This window comes from Pelodiscus sinensis, chromosome 12 (assembly GCF_052426305.1).
Source record: "Pelodiscus sinensis isolate ZL-2025 chromosome 12, ASM5242630v1, whole genome shotgun sequence".
NCBI lineage: Eukaryota > Metazoa > Chordata > Testudines > Trionychidae > Pelodiscus > Pelodiscus sinensis.
Genome location: NC_143063.1, coordinates 21,652,945 through 21,676,631, shown reverse-complemented (window position 1 = coordinate 21,676,631; position 23,687 = coordinate 21,652,945). Strand labels below are relative to the sequence as shown.

General features: G+C 40.9%; 1 protein-coding gene across 7 annotated transcripts in view; it reads right to left on the bottom strand.

The window, feature by feature from the left end:
- ZNF423 (zinc finger protein 423) overlaps positions 1-23,687 on the bottom strand; it is a 378,444-nt gene that overhangs the window by 222,169 nt on the left and 132,588 nt on the right. For 5 of the 7 annotated variants that reach the window (XM_075940237.2, XM_089781461.1, XM_075940232.2 and 2 more), the window contains exons 3-4: positions 8,832-9,032; positions 4,690-4,770 (exon numbers count right to left, since the gene is read on the bottom strand). In XM_075940237.2, coding sequence (XP_075796352.2) covers positions 4,690-4,770; positions 8,832-9,032 — 282 coding nt within the window. The remainder of the gene's footprint in view (positions 1-4,689; positions 4,771-8,831; positions 9,033-23,687) is intronic. The other 2 variants (XM_075940234.2, XM_075940236.2) reach the window with 1 other exon arrangement.

Below are 23,687 nucleotides of genomic sequence, written 5' to 3'. Positions count from 1 at the left end.
CAAAAAACTGGAGATAAATGTTTTCAAGTATTCATACATTTTCTCTCCATTTTACTGAAATTTCAAAACTTGCAAAATGTTCTGACCCTTTCTACTTTTTACACTGAAAGACACTAACCTGGAAAACGTTAATATTTTTTCTTAGCAATTTTGATGATGGAACTGCTCTGTGATGAATGCATGAAATATACTACTAGTTGCTTTTCTTCTTAGTCCATGATGAAGACTTAATTATGACTCCTGCTGTGAAGACAGAGAGAACCTTCCAGTACTCCCATACAGAGGAAGGTATCATCTACCTCAGGCTAGCGGGGAGATGGCAATAGCCATGTCACTTCCCACATGCTAACACAGACTTGCTTGTGTTTACTGCTAGTCTGGTGTTAGCCATCAAGAAGATATAGTTTATCTGATCACTTTTTTACAGACAATGTCAACTTGGCAGTAACCAATAACTAAGTTTCCTAGGTGTCCAGTTTTGAACCAGACAGTCCACTATTTGATCTTTCTGTTCAGGAAACAAATTGAGAAAATATACATGAGAAAATATAAATGTCCGGTATTTTCTAAATAAAATGTAATGTAGATTGTGATGTAATGTCAAGTGTGTCCGGTATTTTTGTTGAAACCATCTGGCAACCCTACCATTAACACATTCTATTTATAACACCTCGGGGAAGGGGGGGTTGTTTGTTTTGTTTTGTTTTGTTTGCGAGGAACAGGAGGAAAACTCTATACTGAGGCAACCCTCAGATCAGACTGCTTGAACTCAACCTGGTTTCAGTACAGAAACTGCACCAACTACATTGACTGATGATTTCCTGGTGACGGACGCAGATCAAGTAACCAGGCTGATATCTTTAGCTCTATCGTCTTCAATACCATATATTACATGCTATTGTTTACACATCTGCAGCCTCTATCAGGAATAGATGGAGTTGCTCAAGTAGGTTCCAATTTTTTCTTTCTAAGATTTGGCAGTTCCTCAGCTGCCTCAGAGCTCTCATGTGAAGTATTACATGATTCAGTCTAGTCATTCACACTGTCAGAATAGTATCTGAGACCATTAGGAGACATTGAATAAGATGCCTTCAGAATGCTGAAGGCATGGAGTTCTATGTCACAATTTCATTGCAGCGCTCTGGCAGAAAGAGGAGGTTGGATAAGGGCAATCTACCTGAAGCTCCATCCAAAAAGGACTGCGGAACAGTTAAGAGGCTGGGAAAAGAAATTAGGAAAAAATAGCAAGCACTCTACTTAGCTCCATTGGTTGGGAGGGTACACTCTTTACTCCAATTTGCATTTTAAAGATTGTGTAAAATCACAGCAGATCTCCTACATTATCAGGGAGCAGCTATGCCCAAAGCTGTTTTCTCTCATCAGTTCTTGACAAGAAAAGCATAGCCCTTGCTTTGGGATGTGAACCTTGCTATAGTAATCCAGTTTTTGTCAATTTGAGATTAGGCAGATGCCATGTGCTCTCCACGGAGCTAACAGATTAGACTTTAAAACCACTTGAAAACTTAAGTTAGCGCATAATGTTACTTTTGTTTGATAAAGGTTGCTTCCCACTGGAAACATGGTGGTCTGTACACAGTCCTGATGGACTTATTTTCTGTCTTGAGCTTTTAAGTATCAGGTGGTTTTTTTAAATCACTGAACAGTTTGGACCTTGCCTACTTGAAAGATATCCCCTACTCTCTGCAAAAGATCCTCTGACACAGCTGCTCTCAGTGACTCTGGAACTCACTCCCCTTCTCTTATTCCCAAATACTTATGTCCCCCCAGTGCAGGCTGAGGTAGGATGACCAAACACCCAGGTATTGGGATTGTCCCAATGCTAGGGGCTTTTGTCTTATGTACACAACTATTACTGACCCATCCCCTGGAGAGAAAAAAAGGGGCCTGACTTTTCACACCTGCTATCTGGGCACCATAGGCTTAGGGTGCCATCTCCTCCCATAATACAATTAACAATCGACAAAGCAAACAACGGACCATAAAAACAAAAGCTCCCCAGCTAGTATTAATCTTTAAAAGTCTCCCACAGGGGAAAAAAAAAACCTTAATACACAAAAGGCCTTTCATAACACTTACACAATCATCCATCCAGACTTTCCCAAGGTGCTCTGGAGAAAAAGATGCACCCAGCAGGATGTTCATAACGTAAACTGATCAGGGCTCTAGCCGAGGCTTCAGTGGGGAAACGCTTTCCAGACTCAATGGGCCTTCACAAAAAGCACCCAACCAGTAGTTCCCTTTCATTAAAACCGAGAGTGCTCTGGTCTGAGTAATTCTGCTGATCACAACTGCAGAAGCATGACATGAGGAAAGAGACTTACCAATACATTCATATTAATAATTCAATAACTCCTTACTGAAAGTTCCATATAATCAAGCTAACAAATCCTGCCATTATTTCCAGCTCAAAAGACTAGCCTCCATTGGGTCTTGTGACAAAAAGACACAATAAAAGGACTATGCTTGTCTGAAAATGAGCTACAACACATTCCAGTGTAGCAAGGACATTATCATTGACAAGAAGAGTTTGAGTAGCCAGGCCATCACCTGTTATTTCTGGCTCTACAGGGGTTGGAGGGCAGGAGTAGATGGGGCTCATTATTCCCACTCCTTTATGGGGTTTTGGTTACATGGAACCATGCAGTTTTCAAAACTCTTTATTTGTGAGAGCAGTACCCCCAATCTTTCCCCTGCCCCAGAATGTTCACCCAGAGAGACCCACCACAGAGATCCCATCTGCAATGCACTGCGTCGTGGGCATGAAGCCCTCTTATATGAGTTCTCTCCTGCTTTACTGACCACATGTTTTTGCTGCAGAAGTGATTATTTCTGCTGCCTTTGACCTATCATGCCTAAGTAAGTGGCCCTACAATTTTGCCCTTCACTGTGAACATTTCTAATTTTGAATTCAAATGTGTAACCATCCCACCCTTTTTATGGTCAAAATAGCACCACTGCTAGAGACCCAGAAAAGCAACATTACAGAAAATGCTGAAGAAACAATTTCTGCCTCATTTTAGCATTATCCTCCCTTAACACCCTTTCCTATGTACTAGCTCTCAGTTTGAATCTATGTCCTACAGATGGCCCCAGCAGATTGTATGGTATGCCTACCAACAGCTACAGAAGGTTCTTGGGACTGGAAAGCAACACCATCAGGAATCATAATATTTTGCACAGCTTTTATAAACATTACTAATTCATTAAATACTGCACTAGGACAACCTTCAGTCTCATATGGGCACATACATATGCACTGAAAACCCCACCAATCCGTAAAACTGAACAATGCCACATGCCCCACCATCACACTGAATGAGTGAAAAATCTTACAAGCTCTAATTTGAATAGACTTAAGCAACAACTCAAGAAATATATTTCACCGTAAGCTCAACTGAACTGCTGGATTTAAACAGGCAGCTGGAGGGGGCTGGTAGTACACTGAGAGTAACAAACTGATATTCTTTTTAAAGGAGTCCTGAAAAGAATTTCTTCAAAATCTGAATGAAAACCAACCACAGGCACCTAAATAATATCTGTGTAACAGAAATCATTTATGCTCAACCCTCAGATATTCCAGCCCAAACTCAGCCTAAGAATATCTTTGGCACTTCAAGTGAGAAGTAAAAGTGCCCTCAACATTGACTTCTCAGAACCTCAGAAGATAAGGCTCCTTTCATTTCTACAATGGTAGTGTGAAAAGTCATTTTGTATTCTTATCCCAGTGAATGCACATAGGGAATACAGGGACAAATACAAAATGCCTACTCAAAAAGGACAGCAGAGGCTGCCCCAAAACTTTATTATCTGCCCTATACCTTTCATGGGGAGGTATTATTGCCTGCAACATTAAAAGACTCTGCTAACAGTCCTTCAAGCAACATCACAATAAAAATTTAACTGTCCCAGTGCCCACTTTCACATCCTTATGCTGAGAAGTGAGTACTCCAAGAGAAAACGTTTGTTGCTATGCTGTTTGGCAATGTTAGCGGGGCTTTTCTGGTGCCAATTTAAATATGCTCCTGTGGACAGCAAGAAAAATGTATTTAGGCACCACACATATGCAAAAAGGAAATCTGTTACCTTTTACTTTAAAACACTAGCCAGGTTAACAGAAAGCAACTGGGTTTTGGCAAAGGAAAGAGCACTCAGACTGAATCACAACATAGTAATTAGGGCCAGTAGGTCATTAGAGCCACAGCTGTATAAACTAGGTGTGTAATTAACTTTCTATACTCCTTTTACACAACAGCATTTCAGTTTCTTCTGTGAAGGGGAGGAATTCAGAAATATTAAAAAAGAAAAGAAAAATAGCCTCTAAAATGCCAATCAGGTGCAGCAAACCATTGTGTATTTTACAGGGGGGTAGGAAATATGTAAGAAGTGTGTTTTTGTAAGTGCAAAATACAAAGTACTACATACAAATTATATTCATGAGATGTAGTCACAAGGTTTACAGGCTGTCATATAGCGGCTGTTGGGTGAGCATCCTGTATATACAGTTGAAAAGCAATTACCATTCTCTTTAGCAGGTGAATACAAGAAAATGAAAAATTATACACTAGCACGAAACAGTTACAATGCCTCATTTAAAATGGAAGCCTAGTGAACAAGTTACAGGGCATTAAAGGAGCAACTGCAAGACTTAAATTATAAACTAGTTCCTACCGTACAGTAGTTTAGAAAAATCAGCCGCTTCCAAGCTGGCAATTTCCATATATATCTCTGCTGCTGTTTGAAACAGACAACCTGTAAAGTTATCAACAACAGAAGAGGACCTCATGAAATGCTCAAGGACCCCAATATAACTTACTACTCTCCAGTTCATTGATGTGCTAATGTGCTAAAAAATACTCCAAATTCAGTTGAGAAATTGAAAAAAAGAGAGAAATTTACAAATGGACAGTGACCAGGGAGGAGGAGGTGAGAGGGGAATATGGGTGAAGGAGACAAAAATAAAGGGAAGCTGGAGCTGTATTTTTCATCTGAGAAAAGTGCTAAACCCTGAAAAGGCAATCCATGCATGTGGATAAACAATAAAAACAGAATCACACATGCATGCATAGCAAAGCTTGGGGCTTCTCAGCCACTTTTCATCACATAAGAAATAACAGCGTTGGCCAAAAATGAAGATACACCGCTGAATAGCTGCTTGATGCATGTGGCTTTTGCTACTGGCCAGAGGGGACATGGTGATTTGTAAATCCAGATCTGAATTGTATTACTATCAACAATACAAAGCATAACATAAATAGTCAAAATATTTTGTTTTTAATAAAGGAATTACAAGTCCATTGTGGGTATCAATATTTAGTTCTCTCTAAGTAAGGGGGGGATGGAGGGAGTGACACTTAATGCCCAGCAGTTGCATTCGTTTTGGAATGCACTTTTAGAATCGCCTTCTAATTGATTTCAGTATCATTTCCAAGATCTGAATTCTTTATTTTTTATTTTTTATTGGTGGGGAGGGAGGAAGAAAAGGAACATGATCCCACCTCTCTGGAAGTTGCCCCTAGTAAACCCATTTCAGAATCCCTGTAGAAACTGCAAATCTATAACCTAGAATCACAGACCTCAGGCATAAGTAATAGGTGTAAAAGGCACCTAATTCTGTTAGAAACAGAACAGATACTTGTCATTGTCATCAAAAAGAAAACCACACATTTATACAAGACATGTCTACATTTCAATTATGCTTTGTCCTGAAAGAAACAAGCTTGAAGTGTATGAAAAGGCAAAGGGGGGAAATGGCTGTTTGCTACTTCCTTCCATGTCAAAGAAAGTGCTTTCAAAGTGTATTATAACTTTAGTGTACTGTAATGAATTTCAAAGGGATTCCAGAGAAATAGATGGTTTTTCCTTTTCTTTGGAGTGATCTTGTTTAATCTTGCGATATTCCGGAGTTGCAAGGTCTTTCTAACTTCATATCCCACAGGAAGTCATTAGTTATATTATATTACCACCCTTGTAATATTATCTATACAAATATTGCCTGTATTGATCTGGACCCATTGCTTCAGATTAAGATATGAAATCCTTACTTGCCAAGAGGCAGACTAGACTCTACATTACAATCTTGTATGTCAAGCACTACAAATAAAAAAAAGTGGAGTATACCAAAGGACACTACCATTTGGCTTATTTTATAGGATAATAAACACATCCTATTTTATAATGTTGTCTTGAAAGATGTTTTGCCCTGATATTTTTCTGTTGAACTTAGCACAGATTTGTTTTCCCCCATTCTTTAAATGAAACATTTTTGTCAAACAACTTTGTGCTTGTCTACACTTGACATTTGTTTCTGATTAAGGTAGAAAACAAATTCAAAGTGCAGTCACTATACCTGAAGAATTGCATAACTTCCAGAATAAGAGTGCCCACACATGGAATTAACCACGAACAGTTACTCGGGAACAATTCCATTTGTCCTTATATGGTGCCTTTTGATGCCAAAATGTCTTCTCTTTTTACCAGTGTCACATATAAATACAGTGCAGTAATGAATGATATTAACTGCAATTCAAAATTCAGGAGTTGGAGTCTGATATACAATTTCTGGTAAGTCCACAAAAATATATAATTTATTTTTTTCACTAATGAAATTGTACATTTTAAAATAAATTAAAATTGGACTTAACATATTGATACTAACGTCATTTTCTTTTTATATATTTGGGGCCACATTTTAAAAGTCCATTTTTATGAATAAAGGAATATGCTGCCCGTCAAGTGGCTGCTTTTGCACTTAGTGCGTGACTGCCTTCTCTACCAGGACTTTACACATGCACAACATCATTAAACATTTGCTTGTCTTCATTTTGAACATACAAATGGCTGTACCAGCTGTGTGCCTTCTGTCTTCCTTTTTGGAAGTTGTGGTCTTCAACGTTTACGTAGTTTTCAGTTATTGCTGCTAAGCAGTCAGGTATGAATGAACAATGTCATTCACAGACTATCAATCCTTCAGTGAACATTAAAGAATCTTTGCATCACTACTACCATGACAATCAGCCTGTGAGTAGTAACACTGAGGTGGGTTGTCTTAGGTTTTTGATGGGGCCTTGGCTTTTGCTCCCTAACCTTGGCCCAGTGTACTGGAAGAACAAGAACCATTGCCGATTCTAGGAGGCAGGGCAGGAAGCAGAGGAACCAGCCCTTGAGAGTGATTTAAGATTGTACTCCTGTCTACCTGCAGCACAAGAGAGAGCTCACCATACCTCCCAGCAGGCAGAAATGGGTGGAAGATGGAACTCACTTCTCCAAATAGCCATAAGAGAGCCAGGAAGAGACCTAAAGGTCTGGTTTAGAGACAGACCAACCATGAGTCCCATGAAGTATCATAGGAAAAAAGGGAAGACTAAACAAGAGTATCTGTGAAGCTACAAGAGGAATTTGCACTTGAGAAGAAGATAGTTAAGGGTCTGGAGACTGATCTGCAAGAGAGAGGAACCCTCCCTCTGTGGCTGAAAATATGCTCATTTTCCCCTCAGAAAAACTTGCACAAAAAATCTTAGATGCACCTTGTGGGAAATAGCAAAGGCTGAATATTGCATTCTTGGAAGAAGAAGGATGGAGACCTACATAAGAACATAAGAACGGCCGTACTGGGTCAGACCAAAGGTCCATCTAGCCCAGTATCCTATCTGCCAACAGTGGCCAGCACCAGGTGCCCCAGAGAGGGTGGACCGAAGACAATGATCAAGCAATTTGTCTCCTGCCATCCCTCTCCAGCCTCTGACAAACAGAGGCCAAGGACACCATTTTATCCCCTGGCTAATAGCCTTTTATGGACCTAACCTCCATGAAATTTTCTAGCTTCTCTTTAAACTCTATTATAGTCCTAGCCTTCACAGCCTCCTCTGGCAAGGAGTTCCACAGGTTGACTATACGCTGTGTGAAGAACTTTCTTTAATTAGTTTTAAATAACTAAGACCTCTAGTCTCACGAACATGCTCTCTGCATGCTTTCCTAATATCTTTTGTACATCTTTGATTATACCTGCTAAAATATTTACTGTAGGCAACAACAGCGGCGGATTTAGGGCAGGGCGAGCGGGGCGGCTGCCCCGGGCCCCGCGCTTCCCGAGGCCCCACGCATGCGCCGTGTCAAAGGGGGGGCCTCGCGAAATTTCGCTGCCCGGGGCCCCGCGGCACTCTCATCCGCCCCAGGGCAACAAATCAGTTTAACTTATTCTGTAGAATACCCACTAGTTTGCCCATCATAGAAAGTGTCATGTAAAAGCAAACAATACATGTTGCGATTGTTCACATCACGTTCTGAACTCATTGTCTTTTCAGGAAATAAAATCCAGATCAGTTTGTGATGACGCCATCACTATGTCAAAAGGAAGCGCAATAATGACCCACTAAGCAATAGTATGGCCCATGTTTAGGGTGGGATTGCAACTCATCCTGAAATCATTTTAGACATGGTCTTGTGCATTTAAAGGGTTCAGAGACGCTTAGAGTCTCTCTTCCCTAGACTTTTTAATACTTAAATCATTTAACTTTGAACTAACCAGCTTCCTCCATTTGAAGGGGGGAAAAGTCTTCAACTTTTAGCGGTAATAAAAACCCACAACATTTGTGTCTAGCAAATTACTGACAGATTCCAATTGAAAAGCTGTTGCTTTTATTTTAATTTTATTAAAGAAGTGAACAAAGGCTACCCAAGGCACCACAATAAAATTACATTAACTGTAAAATTACATTATTAATTCTTTAATCTTACTTGAGGCCTCAAGCTGTTGCTATGTCCAATTACCCAGCTAACCACCTGTCAGAATTGTAAAGCTAGTTTAACATTACCTCCAGGACAGTTGTGTGCCCTATGTTCAGTCAGGTCTGCCAGTGAATCGAAGTCCTGCTGACAGTTATCGCAGGTGTAAATTGACTCATCCTCCATGTCTTCATCTTCCTCATTTCTCTCTTCCTGACTCGTCACGCTGTTCCTCTCTTCCAGGGCCCGGCTGTCCTTCACCTCATTCTCTAGCTCTCCTCCAAGGCCTCCTGCCAACAGGAAGAATATATTCCACTGTAAGTTTCAGTGGTCTGAGGAAAAATTTTAAAGGAATCATCTTGCATCTATTAGATACATTTAATTACCCTAGCTCTCACTTCACATTATTCCTGACACTTATCATTATATTAATGTGTTTTTTATATCATGCAGTGTAACAACTCTCAATTGTATTCTTTAATACTTGGTGTGAGTCTACCAAAGATACTCTCTTCTAATCTTTAGTGTGTGCATAGTAGGAACTTCTAGATCTCCATCATACAAACCTGCTAGCATTTTATCATTTGAAGCAGAGTCATAGCATATTACAAACTGGCATGATTAATTATTGATGGTTAAGAAAAGTTAACTGCTGGATTTTAATTCTTTAATTACCCCCCAAAAAATAATGTTGAAGCACCATTAAGAAAAAAAAGTATCTGTTTTAAGGCTCTCATGCCTATTTAGCTTCTAGTAATTGAATAGTTTCTCTAGACCTGAACTAACCTTAGTCAATTTGCTAGGAAGATATTATTTGAATTCTCGTTGTTGGGGTAACATTATAGTAGCTGATATTCAAATTTCTTGAGTGGTATTTATCTTACACCAGGGGTGGGGATCCTTTTTTAGGTCACGGGCCACTGAGCCACAGAAAAAACAGTCGCAGGCTGCACACAAATGAGAACAAAAAAACACAAGAAAAAACAAGGCGAAGGAGAGAGATTCTCCTCACATACCAGAGCCTAAGAGGGTCCAGGCTAGTAGAGTCTGTGTTCTCCAGCCCCATGGTAGGGTAACAGGGTGGAGGGGGGCTGAAGCACCAGCATGTGTTCCCCAATGCTGGGGGGCTCTGAGCTTCAGGGGCCAGATTCAGGTAAGCCAGGGGCTGAATTGAGCCTCCAGGTCTGAGCTTCCCCACCTCTGTTTTAAACCATGGTCCAAATTTAGGAAAATAGAAATTTAGAAGGAAAAGAACTCTTTTTGCAATCTTAAAACAGATATAATTATGAACCTGCTTCTCTTTTTACTTATACTACTCTGAGTCAGGATTAAATCTTTTGCCATCAATGAAAATAACCCAGTATAAAATTGTTTTAATGGAGGCAAGAATCTGGCTCTCTAGCTATACAGCATCTTTAAGACCAAAAAGCAGTATACAAAGAACATGGTCAAATAATGAGTTAGACCACTTTGCTTATTTTGCCTCCTTTCATTCATCTTTTCAATAATGTGTGTTGACTGTTAAGAATCATTATAAAAATGAGCCTGAAACACACACTAAAATAAAAAAATTGAATTCACAGAATGTTCTATTAGAAGTTCCAAGTTGCACATTGCCTGAATTGATATCACAGAAGCTAGTTTGTAAAACTGGGCTGAGGGAATCTCATCTTGATCCAAATTTTTAATGAGATGTTATAAAGTTGTTGGGTTGTTTGGGTTTAAAAAAAAAATCTGAAGGGAACACCAGAGATTATACAAATCAGTAATTTCTCATATGGGATTGGATTGGATCCCAAAAGATTAATGGCAGTCAGTATTGAAAAAATGAAATGAAACTGAGAAACATAATTTATTTAAGGTGAAAGATAGGAACTATAAGCACTTTGATTATATATTTAAATTTAGTAGGGTTCTATTACCTGCATCCATTGAAGACACAGATTTTCAAACATCTGCACTGAACACAACAGTGAAAATCAACTGGTGTAAACTGTTCTGCAGTTTTCCACTGATCACTGACATTCCCCCTTCAGATTGCAATTGAAATATTAAAAATCAATGCTTTTGTTCATGGTATATGTAACCTCTCTCAACAATTAAATAATACATATTTTCCAGTTCTTTTATTGTCAATTTATACAGATAATTGCAACAGGAAATATTCATTAAAAGCTAGCCATTACATTTGTCTTAAGAAAACTGATCTAGCACTACTGCAGTAATAAATTTAAGGTTTTAGTAACAAGAAAAATCATTCAGCAAGCTCTCTACATCGTAAGCCATCACTTGTACTATGTTTATTCAGTAAAGTACTGTTCCCTGAATCTTCTTTTGCTTTACAACCTCTTCCTTAAGCAACAATGTAAAAATAGCCATAATTCTGGTTCTCTCTGTATTGCTACCTACCCAAATAACAAGTTACACTGAAGGCCGCAATAGTTTTGCTTTACATAATACACAATTTAATGCACGTATTCAAATAGTCGTTTTTATTTTGCCATATTTATTTAAATACATCTTTTACAATCTCTCATTCGAAACTTGAATCACAAACATTATAGCTCATTCAATCTCTTTAAAGCCTGTATGTCTTGTAGAGTTGATAGTTAATAAATAAGAATGTCAGCTCTCTTAGTTTTGTAAGACAGAAACCTATAAAAATAGTCCAAATATATAAATCCAATCTAAAGAATTTCCACACAATTCTGTGCTGACTGCTAATGGCAGACTTGGAGAAAGAAAAGCCAGTTTTAGAAATCTTAACACAAGTTGGACCTCTCTGGTCCAGCACCATCTGGTTCTGACCCATCCCAAATGAGGGAATTTTCCAGATATGGGGAGGTCCACTGCCACCAGCCTCCCAGGCCACTGACCCTCCTTGTGGCTGGCTCCGCTCAAGCCCCACTGCCACTGGGCTGCAGCCCCGTTGCTGCTGGGCTTGGGCTCAGGCGCAGCGGTGTGGATGGGGCTCACTGGGAACAGAGCTGCCCAGCCACTGTGGCTCCACTTCTGCCCTGCCAGCCCTGCTGCTGCACCGCCTGGCAGGGGGTCCTCAGGAACGGGACCCACTTGCTGCTGGCGGCCCTGCTGCTGCCCTGCCTGGACGGGGTCCTGAGGACAGGGCTCACCAGCTGCCAGTGACCCCTCCACTGGATTCCTGACCCGTTCACACTTTCCAGCGCTGGGGCACTCTAGTCCAGCAACATCTGTGATCCTTCCGGACCATGGATGTTGCTGGACCAGAGTGTCCTGGATTTAGGAGATTTAACCCGTATCAAAAAAATGCTAAAAAGGGCTCAGGAAGATTAGTGGAGTTTTATGGGACCCACACAACGCAAAAGAATAGAAATGTTTCCTTTTGACTGTCTACTTTAGGTCAGCTATCTAGTGAACATTTTTCAACAAATTCATCCTTGGTATAACTCCAATAACTACATGACTGCATCAGGGATGGAATTGCTCCACTGTATCCAGCAATAACAAATAATTTAGCACATGGCTTTTGGAAAAAATAACTTGTACAATGTGAGGCAAGACAACAGATTTCCATCTGCAATGCAACATTTATAAAAGTATTTTATTTTCTATTAAAACAAGAAATTTTCTTCATCATGCAACCTTCCAAAATTTTATTACTAGACGTAGGCATGTGTAACAGCACAGAAAAAAATCTTGTATAAATTGAGTTATTTAGCAGAGGAAAAAATGCTCTCAACTGAGACTGTGTATTCACAGAATTGTACCATGCATAGTTCTCTCCATCTTATTGTCAATATTCTTTGAATGTTGTCTTTAATAGACTTTTCTTCCACACTATATACTTGGTCCTTGCTTTACAAAGTGGGGCCTATAGGAAGCATAATGGACAAGAAAACTATGGTGTCCATTTTTTAGCTAATTTCAATTATACTGAATATGAATACCACTATTACTAGCGGCTCACTTTCTTCTTTTTCTTTTAAAATAAATGTAGTGCCTGTGAACAGTGCTGCACTGACAGACTTGAAGGATTTTCTATGATGAGGGGTCTTCAGCAAGTATCATAGCAAGGTAAGCCAAGTTCAGTGATAGCACATTGCATAAACTGTCAACATGGCTGTCACTGGTGGTACTTGAGATTGCTGTATGTTTGGGATATGGATAGGGATGTAAAATCCCATATGTTTAACTGATTAACTGCTTTAACGGGGTGGGCTGCTCCAGCCAGGCTGGACCACCACAGGTGGGGGCAGTGCTTGCTGGGCTGGAGGCCTGCTGCAGGCAAGGGGCTTCCCCAGCCCAGATGGGCTACCAGTTAACTGGTTAACCACTGACATCACTAGAGATGGACACATGACCACAGGAAAATGGAGTGAAGCACCAATTCACTTAATAAAAAGAAGCAGTCATCAAATGTTACCTTTTGGTCATTAATCAATGTGCGCTGACCCAAATATGTAAGCTAGTAATAAAAAGCTTCACATCCTGTTCCATGTAACCATACTATTAACTCATTCTTTAAGGTCAGGTCTACAAAGTTGAACTAAGATATGCAACGTGAATAACATAGCTACAGTTGATGTACCTTAGTTTCAATTTCTGCAGCGTCCCAACTGAAGGAGGCTGATGGGGGAAACTCTCCCACCAACTTCCCTTACTCCTCACAACCTGATGGAGTGCCAGAGTCGATGGGGGCACAATCAGCGGTCAATTTAGCTAGTCCTTACTAGACCCACTAAATCAACCCCCAGGATATCAATCTCCACTGAGTCAAGTCAATCTCCTGGTAAGAGAGACAAGGCCTTAGTTTTCTGAAGTCTTTGTCTGAGTTTGTTTACGAGTGCATATTATAACACGTCTAATCTCAAGTATTGCTATGTGGATTCTAATAGAACGAATTTCGGGAGAGACCACATGTTACATTTTGACTCATAAAATGAAGAAGAGTTACCTAAAAACTTATTTAAAAAAACCTGTAAGTCACCATAGGTAAAAGGTATGCCAATCTTATAGTTACCCACTGTGTCCCAGGACTGGGAGCTGGTGCTAATTCTTATTCATCAAGCTAGTAGTGCTAAGGAGGCACTGTCTTCGGAAGGATCAAATCTGCACAGCACCAAAGTGTCCTTCAAGGCTAGAAACCTACAATAAAAAGGGCTATCTGTATAATGCTTTTGTAGCATCTGGGTAACAGCTACACTCAGGAATGGAACATACCAGAAATAAAGAGGGGGAGCCTAAAAGAACCTACTCAATGGCCACGCAGACCATTTTGCTTACTTGTGGGAATTGTCAGTTTCCTTAGTAGGAAGGAAGAAGACAGCATGAACTAGTGATTTGATCAATAAGTATCAGGAGACCTACCCTGCCACTGATTCTCTGTCTGCATGGGGCCTGTCATTCATCATTCTAGAACGTGAAGATAAACAATTACCCATCTTTATGAAGGTGCTTTGAGATCAGTGAATAAAACATGCTATCAAGTACAAGTTTTATTACTTGCCTGAGCAGTAAATTTTTACGATGGCCTTAGAGCTTGGATTGCTTAATCTTATTAGCATAAATAATAGTTTCCTACTGAACATGCTGTAAAAAAATCATACTTACTGATATATCCAGGAATTTCCACAGGGTACATATTATTGAGAGGGTAGCATATTTACATTGACATACTGTTACCAAGCAACACCAAGACAAATTTGTAGGTACCACAGAGGTTATGTGGAAAAGTCAACACAAGAAAAACTGCTGGCACTGGTTTGTTAAAATAAATGACTACTAATTACTTCTAATAAAAAATCTGTGTTTCACAGACATGCAGGCTATGTACAGCTGGCATACTTAAGCTGCAAGTACATAGGACACTCAGAAAATCCATTTACTGATGATGAAAGACTCAAGGTTGAAACTTTCAACCCCTCATACTCAACAGTGTCTCCAAGAAGATGCTGAACAGACTATTAAACATCCACAGGATAGCAACCATTTCTACTGGTTGCTTTCAATGTATTTAATCATGTTTTTGTATGACTGAAGTAGAGACTACAATTTGAGTTATTAATTTTGAAAATATACCTTACCGTGCCTACAATTACTGGAAAAAAACATCAGCCATCTTATACTGTATCAGGTTTACCATGCATTAACACAATAATATTCTACCCTATTAGTTAACTTAATGATAGTCTGGGCAAGCGTGTCAGTAAAATGTTATTTTATTTGCCACTACAGTTAGTGTTTTCAGTGAGTCTCAATCACTTTTGTAATTGAGATGGCTTATTTTCTAAAAATAAGACTAGTACTTAAAAAAAAAAGGCCAAAATATATCAGTGTTATTAAGTGGCATACTGACCTTAGCAATATATCAAAGAGGGGAACTCATTAAATTTTGCTTATTTTTACTTAAACTTAGCATCAGTATATAATAAATATAATGGTGAATAGCATGCAAACTGTTTGTGAATGTTTCTGTTGTGGAAACCATACAAATTTTAAAACTGACACTTAGCCCATTGAAGTCAATGGCCAAACTCTCATTTGACTCCAAAGGGGCCAGGATATCACCGATTATAGTATGTATATTATATAGTATGTTAAAAACGTGCCTTGTTCTTCTGTTTGTACAGAGCTTCAGATAATAAGGTCCTGATCCTTGACTAGGGCTCTTAGCCACAATGGTAATACATATAATAAATAGAATTAAAATCTATGGGGGCATCAACTGGAAGTATAGACATAGAGACAAAATGATGGCTCTAAATCCCAAGAGGTTATGATGACCTGCAATTCCCATTGATTTGCAGCTGGAAGATGCACGTGCACACTGTCTCATAGGATTTGGTCTATAGCTGTGGCGTCCAACATGCTAGCCACATGTGGCTATTTGGCCAGTTGAGAGTGACCAGTTGGCTTGAACAATGTGGCTATTTGGCCATTTGAGTGTGGCTCATTCGCTATAGCAGTAGCCATTATAGTACAAACCCGTGACTGTTATAGTGGCTACTGCTTCAGATCTGGTTGGATACCACAGGTCTATGCAAATTAGCGATGGGAAGAAGCTTTTAGGTAATTTCAGAATTACAAAAAGAAAAGGGCAAGTAGAATACTGCTCTTTTTCCTATCACCATGGTAAAGGGCGAAGTAGTTCATTTTGTGCTTGTTTTCATATACAGGTTGAACTCTGATCCAGGACTCTTTGGACAAGCAACATTTGTGGTTTGGCGGGGCCCAGAGGGCTTTTGTACATTTCAAAAGCAGAAGCGCCGGCAGTGGGAACTGGCACCAGGTGGGACTGACGCAGTTCCCGCTCATGCCATTTCCCCACTGTGCCTCTGCTTCCCCTGCCCTCTGTGGAGATGGAGCTGGGGAAAACCAGCTTAAAGCTAGGTTCCCCCAGCACCAACTCCTGCTCCTCCCGCCCTCCCTTGCTGCCTCTGTCTGATAGAAGCAGCATCGGGGTGGGGGGAAGCATTTGCTTATCAGATAGTCAACTAATCGCTAATATCCTTAGTCTGGAGTCTGTCAGCATAAGGGTTGACCTCCTCTGGCCCAGCAAACTCCCTCCTTCAGGAAACAACAGGTCCCGAGGATGCAGGACAAGCGAGGTCCAATATGTATTTTCAATACTGTTTTGCAAGACTGACTGCAGGATTGTTCCCTATACCATATTTTCGAGTACTATGTCACATTTCGTTTTAAATCTTAAGTTGCTGGGTTTCTATCAAGAGTGTATCTCATCATAGTTGATAGTACATTCACCTTCAAATTATTCAACATTTCTTTTGGAAGTGGTTTAACCAGATACAGCTAGAATTCATAATAGATATTATTATACTTGACAAATTGTAACAACTATGCATTTAAACATATTCCCACCAAGGAAGTCACATTGGTCACTTTTTAAAACTTGAAGAAAATCAAAAAAGGTCAGGACACTGACACCTCTAGCTGCCCACCACCTTAGCAGAACATGTGTTAAGATGGACATTACCCTCCTAAGCCAACCCACATAGAGACACAACTTCCTTCCAGACTGGTCAGAAGAGGGTGCACTGAACAGAGAGTATTGTCCCTTATGAAGAAAAATCTTAATATTTGGGGGTTCCTAATAGCAGGGGAGGAAGATCTGGTCTGGTAAAATTTCTTTGTAAAAGAATTCCAACACCCTCCTCTCACACACACATACCAATATTTTCATCAGTATTTTAGGATGCACCTTCAAAACCCACCACATGGTAACTACCCAGAGGGCACAGTCACAGCAAAATATTCATACCAATCTGACAAAGATGGTATCTTAGTAGCAAGAAAGAAAAGGCAAAATATGGCCTTACAAGGATCTAAAATATTTCCTGAATGTTTGCCCAGAGATGCAGACCAGGTGGTTGGAGCAAATGTCACAGAAGAAAAGATTTATAGCCTAAGGGATGGGAGCTTTGGTGTTATAACCAGCCAAACTCATGGAGCTAAATTATTCCCTGCTGTACCTCCACTGACTTCAGTGGCATTACACGAGAAACGAATGTGTCCCATGTTTTACCAACAAGATACTCCTCTTTTATGATTTCATGTCAGTTAGTAAACTCATAAAGGCAGAAGAAACGTCATGTAAAATTAGGCTTTTACCCTTAACTCTTGTCATCATTTTCTAATCTAAAATCTTATTAATAAGTGGGGGGGAGGGTTTAAGATCAAATGTCAGTTCAGGGCCCATGCTGGAATTAACTGTATTTTGTTTGTTAACATTTAAAAGCTGTCTCTGATATTATCAAACAACAGAGCTATCCAAAATTATCAGCAAGTTTATAGTCCACAAACAATGAATTGGAGCAAAAAGTTTATCAATATTCTCCAGTTAAAAAGCACAAACAAATCTGAGAGCAAAAGTGTAGGCATAAAAGTTTATCATTTGCTGTATATTACCATTGAAGCATGCTTTTGTACTTTTAAGAACTTCTTAAAAAATTCTTTAGAAATAATCAAATCCTTGTCATGTCTATAATTATGTTGTACCTAACAACTGTAAGTATATAGCATACAAGCAACAATGAATGTAACTGTTAGCTAGTTAGTTGGATTTTGCTATATTACAAAACAAAAATATTTCAAATATACACATAAAAAAAGCCAATGGATTGGTTCACAAGACTAAGTTATGTTAAAAAACAAACTTCGATATGAGCATTAGGTTGAGGCAAATATATCAGCGGAACCTGACTCTGTTGATCTAGTACATGCTAAGTGGATCAAAAGCAAGCAAGTTTAAGACTCTAATATGCAGAGCAGCATTAATCTTTCACACTCAAGGGTAAGACACTATTAAACAGGAAAATGGCTGAAAAAACAAATGACGATCCACTGAAAGAATAAGTCATGAAACACTATGGTAAATTGCATAGAATGTCAAATTGTATGGGATCTGTACATGAAAGATGTCGAAGCAACTTCAGGTTGCTATGCACTCCATCCAGTGCTCAAACTCTTCTTACGGACTTAGAATTCTGCGCATCAGATCCTCTCCTCTCTCAACAAGAGGGAAAAAACAATCATAATACAAAAAAATTATTTGATCCAGCATGTAGTTAATGGTGTTGGCCTCCTAAGACTTACAACTTAATAAAATTGATCTCACTGCAGTACTGTAATGAAGAACAGTAGGATAACGCTACCCTTGAACCATGAAAATTGTATATTGTTACCTCCTTGTGACCTCCTAGGGCTATGGCCATTCCAACTTCTCCAAGCTGTCATTTGTTTGATTCTGACAACAGACTGTACAGGGATCTTTTTTTGGGTGGGGGAGGGCGGAGAGGGAAGGACAGGGAAGCGGCTGCTTAGTGCTAGATGACACTTCCAAACAACAAAAAATTGAATTAATAAAGCAGAGTGCAATACGCTAACCCAACTTAAAACTAAACTGATATATCAAATGAGCCAAGAACAAAATAAACCATCTTGTTAGTCTTTAAAGTGCTACATAGTCCTGTTTTTTGTTTCAGCTAGACCAGACTAACACGGCTACATATCTATTACTATATTATTAAAAAAACAGTGACTTTCAGATGTTGTGTACTGAATCAATGCTACAGCATTTTACATCATAATGTTAATCACGTCAATATGGGATCTGAAAAGTTATATATGAATTTTTCCTGGTGTTTTTCTTTAACTTTATAGTGGGAGAAGAAATGCATAGTGGGCTCCTGGGTAAAAAGTAATCACCACTTGTGTGTTTGGTAGAAAAGCATGTGTTTTAAAAGGAGAATGCTATAAAGTGAGTATTACATTATGAAGAGGAAAGTGTTTATGTCTTATACTTACAACCAAATGATTTCTACCACTGTACTTCTTACAAAAGAAGAAATTACTCACCAGGTGCAGTAATGATGGTTCTTCGAGATGTGTGTCCCTGTGGGTGCTCCACTCAGATCTTGGTGCATCCTCACGCCAGGGATCCGAGAATATTGCTGAACAGTGCCTCTCGCGCTGTGCATGCGCACCTAGTGCCTCCTACCCCTGCTGTTTGTGGAGTGGACGTGTGGCGAGAGTCCCAGCCATTCCTTTTTTACCTGAAGTGCCCTAAGACTCCAAGCAGAGAGGAGGTCGGGAGGGTAGTGGAGCACTCACAGGGACACATATCTTGAAGAACGATCGTTACTGCACCTGGTGAGTAACTTCTTCTTCAACAAGTTGTGTCCCTGTAGCTGCTCCACTCAGATGACTCTGTAGCAGTACCTGCCAGATGGTGGTGGGCATTGCAGTTGTTTATGTTGAGGAAGGAAGGACCACATCTGTTAGAGATACGGAGGGTACTGGCCTCTTCTGTAGGGCATAGAGCTGTGCGCAAGTATGGCGTGAAGACCATGTGACTACTCTACAAATGTTCAATAACGGTACGTTGTTCAGGAAAGCTGTTGTTGTGGCCATCGTCTGATAGTCTGTGGTGGCTGCTTGCCACCGAGTTCATAAGCTGTATGTACGCAGCCTGCAATCCATTTGGATAGGCACTGTGCCAAAACAGCTGTTCCTGTATGTGGTCCAGACCACACTATGAAGAGTCTGTCCAATTTTCTGGTTGCTCTAGTTCTATCTAGGTAGAACGCAGTCGCCTGCCTTGCATCAAGCATATGTAATATGGCCTCCTTGGAGGAGGTATGAGGTTTAGGAAAGTAGCAGGTAAGTAAATGGGTTCATTTAAAGTGGAAGTCAGCTATGACCTTCGTGAGGAACTTCGGAAGGGGCCTGAGTATCACTTTGTCCCTGGTAAAGGTGGTGAAAGGTGGGTCTGCCATGAGGGATGCGATTTCTCTTACCCTTCTTGCAGATGTTATTGCCACTATGAAGACCACCTTCATGGCTAGGTATTCTGGTGATGTAGTGGCTAGTGGCTGGAAAGGTGGCCTGGTGAGCATGTCAAGGACCAAATTCAGGTCCCACAGTGGCACCAGGGAACCCAGATTTGAGCACGCTCTCTGCAAGCCTGTGAGAAATCACTTCACCGTGGGATGTGCAAAGAAAGAGAAGCCATCTACTGGATCATGGAAAGCCGCGATCGCCATCAGGTGGACTTAGATAGAGCTGATGGAAAGGCTTGTGTCGCTGAGGTCCATGTGGTACTCCAGCAAGGTAGGTATAGGGGCAGTAGTGGGATGTAAATTACGGGTCATGCACCATTGTTGAAAGCGTGTCCATTTGTTTTGGAAAGTGTTTCTCATGGAGGGACACCAGCTGTTTAGTAGGATGTGTTTGACTCTCTCCGAGCAGGTATGTTCTTCATTCTGGAACCGTGCCATGCCATGAGTTTCAGAGTTTTGATGTTGAGGTGACATGTGGTGCCATGGTGCTGTGTCAGAAGGATCAGCACTGCAGGAAGAGGAATGGGTTGATCTATTGATAGGTAGTGTAGCTAAGGGAACCAAGATTGTCTTGGCCAGGCTGGGACTATCAAAATTACTGTGGCCCAATCGGATCGAATCTTGTTGATCACCCTGGCGAGGAGTGGGATTAGTGGAAAGGCATAGAGAAGGGGAGCTGTCTAGCCAAGGGTGAAGGCATCCCCCTCCGACCTCTTGCCCATTCCTCCCCGGGAGCAGAACCTGTGGCATTTGCAGTTGTGAGGTGTCGCAAAAAGGTCTATGGCTGGAAACCCCATGTGCGAAATACTCAGAGGAGAGTACTGGTATTGATCTACCTCTCGTGCTTGTCTGAGAAACATCTCCTCAGTTTGTCATCTCCACATTCTGCTGTCCTGGTATATACGTGGCTATTGGGGCTATTTGGTTCCTGATAAACCAGTTACAAAATCTGATTGCTTTGGCACATAGTAAGTGTGATCAGGCACTCCCCTGTTGATTGACACAGAACATAGAGGGCATGTTGTCTATGAGGACGTAATTAGAATCATAGAATCATAGAATAATAGGACTGGAAGGGACCTCAAGAGGTCATCGAGTCCAGCCCCCCGCTCTCAAGGCAGGACCAAGCTTCGTCTACACCATCCCTGACAGATGTCTATCTAACCTGTTCTTAAATATCCCAGAGAGGGAGATTCCACCACCTCCCTTGGCAATTTATTCCAATATTTGACCACCCTGACAGTTAGGAATTTTTTCCTAATGTCCAATCTAAACCTCCCCTGCTGCACTCTAAGCCCATTACTCCTTGTCCTGTCCTCAGAAACCAAGAGGAACAAATTTTCTCCTTCCTCCTTGTGACACCCTTTTAGATATTTGAAAACCGCTATCATGTCCCCCCTTAATCTTCTTTTTTCCAAACTAAACAAGCCCAGTTCATGAAGCCTGGCTTCATAGGTCATGTTCTCTAAACCTTTAATCATTCTTGTCGCTCTTCTCTGTACCCTTTCCAATTTCTCCACATCTTTCTTGAAATGTGGCGCCCAGAACTGGACACAGTACTCCAGCTGAGGCCTAACTAGTGCAAAGTACAGCGGCAGAATGACTTCACGAGTTTTGCGTTCAACACACCTGTTGATACAACCTAGAATCATATTTGCTTTTTTTGCAACAGCATCATACTGTTGACTCATATTCAACTTGTGGTCCACTATGACCCATAGATCCCTTTCCGCCATGCTCCTTCCTAGACAGTCGCTTCCCAGCTTGTATGTATGGAACTGATTGTTCCTTCCTAAGTGGAGCACTTTGCATTTCTCTTTATTAAACCTCATCCTGTTTACCTCTGACCATTTCTCTAACTTGCTAAGGTCATTTTGAATTATGTCCCTATCCTCCAAAGAAGTTGCAACCCCACCCAGTTTGGTATCATCTGCAAACTTAATAAGCGTACTCTCTATCCCAATATCTACATCATTGATGAAGATATTGAACAGTACGGGTCCCAAAACAGACCCTTGCGGAACTCCACTTGTTATCCCTTTCCAGCAGGATTTAGCACCGTTAACAACAACTCTCTGACTACGGTTATCCAGCCAATTATGCACCCACCTTATCGTGGCCCTATCTAAGTTATATTTGCCTAGTTTATCAATAAGAATATCATGCAAGACCGTATCAAATGCCTTACTAAAGTCTAGGTATATGACATCCACCACTTTATCAAGGGAAGAAAATGGGTGCATGCTTTGAGCATCCTGAGCTCCAGGATGTTGTTATGGAAGTGTCTTTCGTATTAGGCCCATGTACCTTGTACTGATGTTGTGCCACAATCGGCGCCCCAGCCCATAAGTAATGCATTTGTTGTTATAGTTACTGACAGTTCTGGATGGTAGAACGGTATGTCGGCAAGTAGGTTGAGTGGAGAAGTCCACCATTCGAGAGATTGCAGTACTGGCGGAGGAAGCGTGAGGTGCTTCGCAAGGCTGCGTTGGGTTGCTATGTAGTTGCTTGCGAGCCAATGCTGTAGGCAGCGCAGGTGTACCCCTGCGAATAGGACTACAAAGGTTACGGCTGCCACCTGCCCCAGTAATTAGAGGCACATCCGGACTGTGGAAAAAGGGAGTCTGCTTGACCCCCTGGATGAGGTCACAGATTGCACTGAATCTTGGTGGTGGGAGGTAGGCTTTTGCTAGGACCGAGTCTAGTAGTGCCCCGATAAATTCTACCTGTTGTGTGGGCTGTATGGTGGATTTTTGTATATTGATAAGCAGGACAAGTTAGGAAAAATATTTCCTGGTAACAGTTGTCATGATTGTAGTTTGTTGATAGGTGGGGCCTTCGATGAGACAATCATCTAGGTAAGGGAAGATGATGACATTCTGTTTTCTGAGAAAGGCTGTGACTATGGCTAGCATCTTGGAGAACATTTGAGGGGCCGAAGAGAGACCAAAGGGAATGACTCTGTATTGGTAATGGTCTTGGCTTACGACAAATCTGAGAAATCTCCTGTGGGATGGGTGGATGGTTACATGAAAATATGTATCCTGGAGGTCAAGGACTGAGAACCAGTACCCTTCGTCCAGTGCAGGTATAATGGTTGCCAGGGTCACCATCCTGAATTTTGTGTTGCAGATGAACTTGTTGAGTTTCCTGAGATCCAAGAATGGTCTACATCCCACTATTTTTTTGGCTGTGAGGAAATAATTGGAGTAGAACCCTCTCCCCCAGTATTCTTTGGGGATTCTTTGGGGACAGGTTCTATTGCCCCTAAGGTGAGTAGCTTTTTGCACCTCTGGTTTTAATAGGGGCTCGTGAGATGTGTCCCTGAAAGGGGACAGGGTAGAGGGTTCGGTAGGGGGCATAGACGTGAAGAGGATTGTATAACCCAAATTGATAATTTCCAGGACCCATTTGTCTGTAGTAATTTGGGCCCATTGTTGGTAGAAGGGTCTCAGGTGATGATGGAAGGTGGCATTGGAATGCACTGGAACTGTGGGGTAGTCGCTCAGACCCCTGACCAAGACTTCAGATTTTTTGCTTGTGAGAAGTGGATTGAATAGTGGAGAACCGGTTTTGCTGCATCCTCCTCCTGTTAGGGCATTGCTTAGG